We start from the raw sequence: 5,000 nt of genomic DNA, 5'->3' as shown, positions 1-5,000 counted from the left end.
AATGTATAGAACTTGCTCTAATATGTTGCTGATAGTGTACTAAAATAAGTTGTCAAATCTGTATAATAAAAACTATAAATTCAATATGATTGCTGTGACAACATTCGTTTCAGTTTTTCCTGCTACAAATTTTGCTGAAAACTAATCAGTGTTGTGAATGTACTGTACCTGAACATGCAGGTGGGCATATAACAGTCTCCCTTTTCTTCCTAGATAGGTATTTTTCCTTTGCCTCAACCTTGCTTTCCTTATCTTTAAGCAAACTGTGTAATGGCTCTGGCACTTGTGCTGTCAGTTCATCTTTCAATAAGTCTAAGTCCTCTCTTGATGTGGTGACTAGTATATCGTATATTTTGGCAACATAACCTGAAGAGTAAATATCCAATCACACTCAGGCTGTGAATATCTTAAATACAAAATATCTCTTGGTCAATCTGGGAAAAAAACATCCAGTGTATTGTGGTTTGACGAGCTTTCTTTGGACAAATGATATTGCAAACTAAGGCTAAAGAAAACAACTGCAAAAATATTTCTTTTGTGTTGGTGCCATTCAGTCATTTTGTTTCACACATGCAAAGATCATACCATAATTCTGTTTGACGCGCGCTTCCCTCACTGTTCCTTCTCCCTCTTTGAACTTAGGATAAGTAACACGTAGTTTAGCATTTCCCTGGGCATCCTTTAATCTGTCCCTGTTTAAATTCCAGTTGAAATGCAGAGCCGCAAGAATAGTTCTGAAAATAGTATTAATAGAGACAAAATAAACTTCAAAGAAATGAAGCAGCTACTGACGATGCACTTGGAAACTGATCACTTTTGTGGTAAAAAGAAAAATGCAAATGTTATTTTTAGTGGTCTTGCACTTAGCTATACAAGCACTAAGTTTAGCAAGTTTACAGGCATGCCACTGAAATGAAAGGAAACAAATATTTCATGGCAAATAAATGTAACATGTTAAAAATCCTGGCAAGAGGCAAACCAGTTGGCTCTTCTCAAAATGTGACTGAGGATATAAAATTGGGACTACTGAGAAACAATTCCTGCTAGTCGCAGGGTAGAGGCCTTGAACCCAGCACCTCTGGATTATAACACCAGCACCCTAAACCATTTGGCCATGCAGCCTCCACTAGACTTGTTAATAATAGTAAATGGCAATATTAGGATATCATCAGACCAGTACTTCTGAACCACAGATTCAGAGCTTAATTTTATGCCCAGAAACCCCTTTGATTTTGTTATCTTTATTGAATTCAATTGGTGTAAAATTACCTGCTTAGTATCCCAAGATAAGAAAAGGCGAACATCTTTGGGGCAAATTGGTTTACTACAGAGTGGTAACCTTCCAGGCAGCTTGTTTGCTGAATTGGGGATGCCTGCTTTATGCCCCGCAGTAGGAAGGAGTTGTTTAGTGTCTCACATAGTCTGTTGTATACCTCCGAACCTGATATATAAAGTACATTTCACTCAGACATAGCATATGTTATTTATAGTAATGCTTTCAACACTCTTTGGTCTTTCGCCCAAAAAAAAGAAAAAGAAAACATGCCAACAACTCCAGACTAATAGCAATCAGTGACCAGTCAGGTACATGCAGCATTCCATGGGCTTTCTATTCCAAATGAACCGGTAAATAAACATGTATGTGCTTAATTTCTGTAAACAAAAAAAGCAATCAATTACTTTTTGTAAGCCACAAGCGTTGAGTGGTTACCGCACCATGAGCACACTTATTGAACAGCCTCTCAGGTATATTGGTGTGTTGGTTCAGTATGTGGTACTGAAAGGATTTAAACTTTGCAAGGATGACTGACTGAAGCTTTGCTTTTGTAGATGTCACTGACCAATAAAAGTGCCGGACACAGGCTTTCCTCCATCGACCAATTGCTTCCATGCCTTTCTCTTTACTCAGCTTAGTTAGCAGTTTTTGTATCTCTGTAGTAATAAGAAAGAGTATATGGCAATGTCTTTTCACAGTAATCTGATCTTATTGTCCAAAGACTGTTTCTGATGTCAATTGTACAAGCAAGGCTAGTTGTATTATAATCACCAGTAATACAAATTTTGAGTTTGCATATGGTTGAGCAAACCAAACAAGCACGGATTGTAGCACCACATAATTTTGGACAAACATGCAGGCAAATAATTTTATACCCATATTCTTTAACTTCCTCTCTTCCTGTCAGTGAATTTATATCCAATTTTCATTTGTAACTTATTTTTAATTAGAATTAGAGAGACCCAATTAGTGGTTTATAACTGCTGGTAATTAATGACACTTACATGGTAAGTAATTAAGTTTTTATTATTATCATCATCATCATCATCATGTGTAAATGTTTTCAAGTAATTATTGTGTTAAAATATGTTTTTTTATGTTTGATCCATATTGTTGTGCTGTATTTGATGTAATGATTAAAATGCTAAGATGAACATTTTTATTCAGCAACTTACTTTTCCCTATATGCCAAAGGTCAAAAAAATGGTCTATCAGAGGCTTTCCCAGTTCTTTGCATTTTTTGGGGCACTCGACCCTCATCCACTTGGCAATTTGAAAGTGCCTGTCTGAGATGAATGCTTTAATTATCATAGCTGTGCCAAGTAGGAATGCAAATGCCTTTTGGTGACCTATGAACTCCATGGCTGAACTACTTCCTGCTTGGTTAGCCTGAAGAGCAATAGAACAGCTGCTATTATGCAAGCAGTGAAGCCGATGTCCCCATCCCTCCCCCAAACATCAACTCGCATAACTTTTGGGTAGAAGTTTGATTAACTACATTTAGGGCCCGATTACATGGCGAATTTCAGCCCAGCTACTAAAACAAATCCTCTTAAAATCAAATTGTCGATTACATGGAGATTTTTTCAGCCCGGGGCGCAATTCAGCCAGGGCTGAAAATCCTAGCCCGATTTGGTCGAAGCGGGCTAGGATTTTCAGCCTGAATTGCCCGGGCTGAAAATCCTAGCCCGGTTTGACCAAACCAGGCTAGGATTTTCAGCCCGGGCTGAGTATTAACCCCGGGCTGAAAAAAACTCCATGTAATCGAAAGAATTTCAGACAGGCTGAAAAGCAGGAAATAATATGGCTGCCTGATTCTCCCGAGACTCTTCACATGAAATTTCATATTTGGTGCCAAGACTAATATTTCAGCCCGGGCTGAAGTTCATCATGTAATCGCAACAAAATTTCAACCCGTTAACCGGGCTGAATTTGCCATGTAATCGGGCCCTTAGTGCCTTTCAAAATCAATGAGTACCCTATGCCACTCCAAACTACCCTTGTTAAGACAATGAGTTAAATATAGAATGACAGGGAAATCAGTCACCATAATAATAGTAAGACTACACAAGGGCTGGCATATTAAATTATGAGGAAGAGAATTATGAGGGAATGTCATACTAATTATCAAAACAAGACATTCTTAAAATTTTGTATGAACATGTATCATGCACAGATGAAAATAACTTTTGAGTACCCTCTGTTCACAGTTATTCATCCCCTTGTAATAAAACCACTGGGATTTGGTTGTATCTACATGATTGTATGTATGTCAAGTGTGCGAGGCTCCTTTTAATATGGCAAAACTATTACCTGAACTAGCACAATATGGATAATGTAGCCATGGTGCAACAGAATATGGTGTATGTGCCATATTTTGCCGAATGCCCATACTGTCGTGCCTGCCATCTCCAGCAAGTACCACTTCCTCTCCTGCCAATTTCCTGAGTAATTCAGCCTGGTAGCCTCGCCAGTACTTTACATTGAAGGAACTAGCAAATGTCGTTGATGGTAGTAGTATGTTGGATAATGATAAACAAGTATACCCATGTGCTGGAACATAAGTAAGACCTTGTTTATTGAAGCCCCAGAACACAAAATGGCAAGCTTAACAACAAATTCCCTGCAGGGAATTTACCAAGGATATGTGGCTGGCTGGTCCATGTGAACACATCATTGCATTTGCTGCAGGTCGATTTGATGGTTAACATTGTTCCAGACTGTGATACGGAAAGAAGTGGATTGCTGGCAAAGCACAATTACAGGATTGGAACAGAATCAGTAGTTTTGACAGGAACACTATTGCTTTTGGTTCTTCTCGGTAGTTTCACCCACAAAGTTGAACCTGAAAAAATGCAAAATAAAAATTAAGATAAACAAGGAGAACAAATTGTGAGTGCAAAAGAAAATCACACACCGTGATTCTTCCAGCTAGAATAAATAACCGAGAAAGGAATACTGTACATAATGTATTATAGAAAATCATTACAGTGAAGTGACAAGGAATGCTCATCATTCACTATTTCCTCAGACAAAGACCTTGCCAAAGATGCAAATCACACTCTAATCTAGTTTATCAAGTAAGTCATCATATTCATTCACTGAACAACTATACTTTTGATGTGGCTTCTGATCACAGTCATCATCCGCCTGCTTGCTCATATGCATTTTTCAGCTTCTTCTTCTGGTGTCCAGCTTGGATCGCCTTCATCGTCTATTGCTCTGAGGCTTCCTGTGACTCCAACACCTTTTGGTTCATCTTCAACATCATTGCTTCATTGTACGTCTAGCCCCCATCCACGCACTTCATCTCTTCATCCATTATCAGCCCTTACTCTCGATCTGTTGGGACTCTGAAATTAAGATTTAAATAGTGAAGTAGTGTTATGTTCAAAGGATCCTGGGTTTCACTTTTTTATGTGGATTCTGTGGTGCCTGCTTAGTATATGGCATGACTGTGCTGTATTTGTCATTAACAATTTAATAATTAAATTAAATCTTTACAAAGTTACAAGTTGCAACAAACATACTAAGCTGTTTGAAAGTAGGTTAAGTGTTCCTTTGATATTTCATGATCATTACAATTTACAAGTTGCAATAACATACTAACCTGTTGAAACTAGCTCTGGTTCTTTTGTGTATTCTCTGTAATTTCCCTCTGTCCATTTTGGACTGTTTACTATCAAGTTTAGATTCCCTGCCCCTAAGTTGTCTCTGGAGTTTT

The 5,000-nt window shown here is 38.1% G+C and overlaps 1 protein-coding gene across 1 annotated transcript in view; it reads right to left on the bottom strand.

Moving 5' to 3' along the window:
- LOC138058120 (uncharacterized) overlaps positions 1–2,545 on the bottom strand; it is a 3,364-nt gene extending 819 nt beyond the window's left edge. Inside the window, exons 1-5 of the mRNA XM_068904008.1 lie at positions 2,452–2,545; positions 1,681–1,932; positions 1,270–1,441; positions 586–734; positions 1–366 (exon numbers count right to left, since the gene is read on the bottom strand). The exon at positions 1–366 is cut by the window's left edge and continues 819 nt beyond it. Coding sequence (XP_068760109.1) covers positions 146–366; positions 586–734; positions 1,270–1,441; positions 1,681–1,932; positions 2,452–2,536 — 879 coding nt within the window. The 5' untranslated portion in view covers positions 2,537–2,545 and the 3' untranslated portion in view covers positions 1–145. The remainder of the gene's footprint in view (positions 367–585; positions 735–1,269; positions 1,442–1,680; positions 1,933–2,451) is intronic.
- Positions 2,546–5,000: the final 2,455 nt, after the last annotated feature.

This window comes from Montipora capricornis, chromosome 7 (genome assembly GCF_036669925.1).
Source record: "Montipora capricornis isolate CH-2021 chromosome 7, ASM3666992v2, whole genome shotgun sequence".
In the NCBI taxonomy this organism is placed as follows: domain Eukaryota; kingdom Metazoa; phylum Cnidaria; class Anthozoa; order Scleractinia; family Acroporidae; genus Montipora; species Montipora capricornis.
Note: the sequence above shows the minus strand (reverse complement) of the source record. Positions and strands in the feature narration are given on the sequence as shown.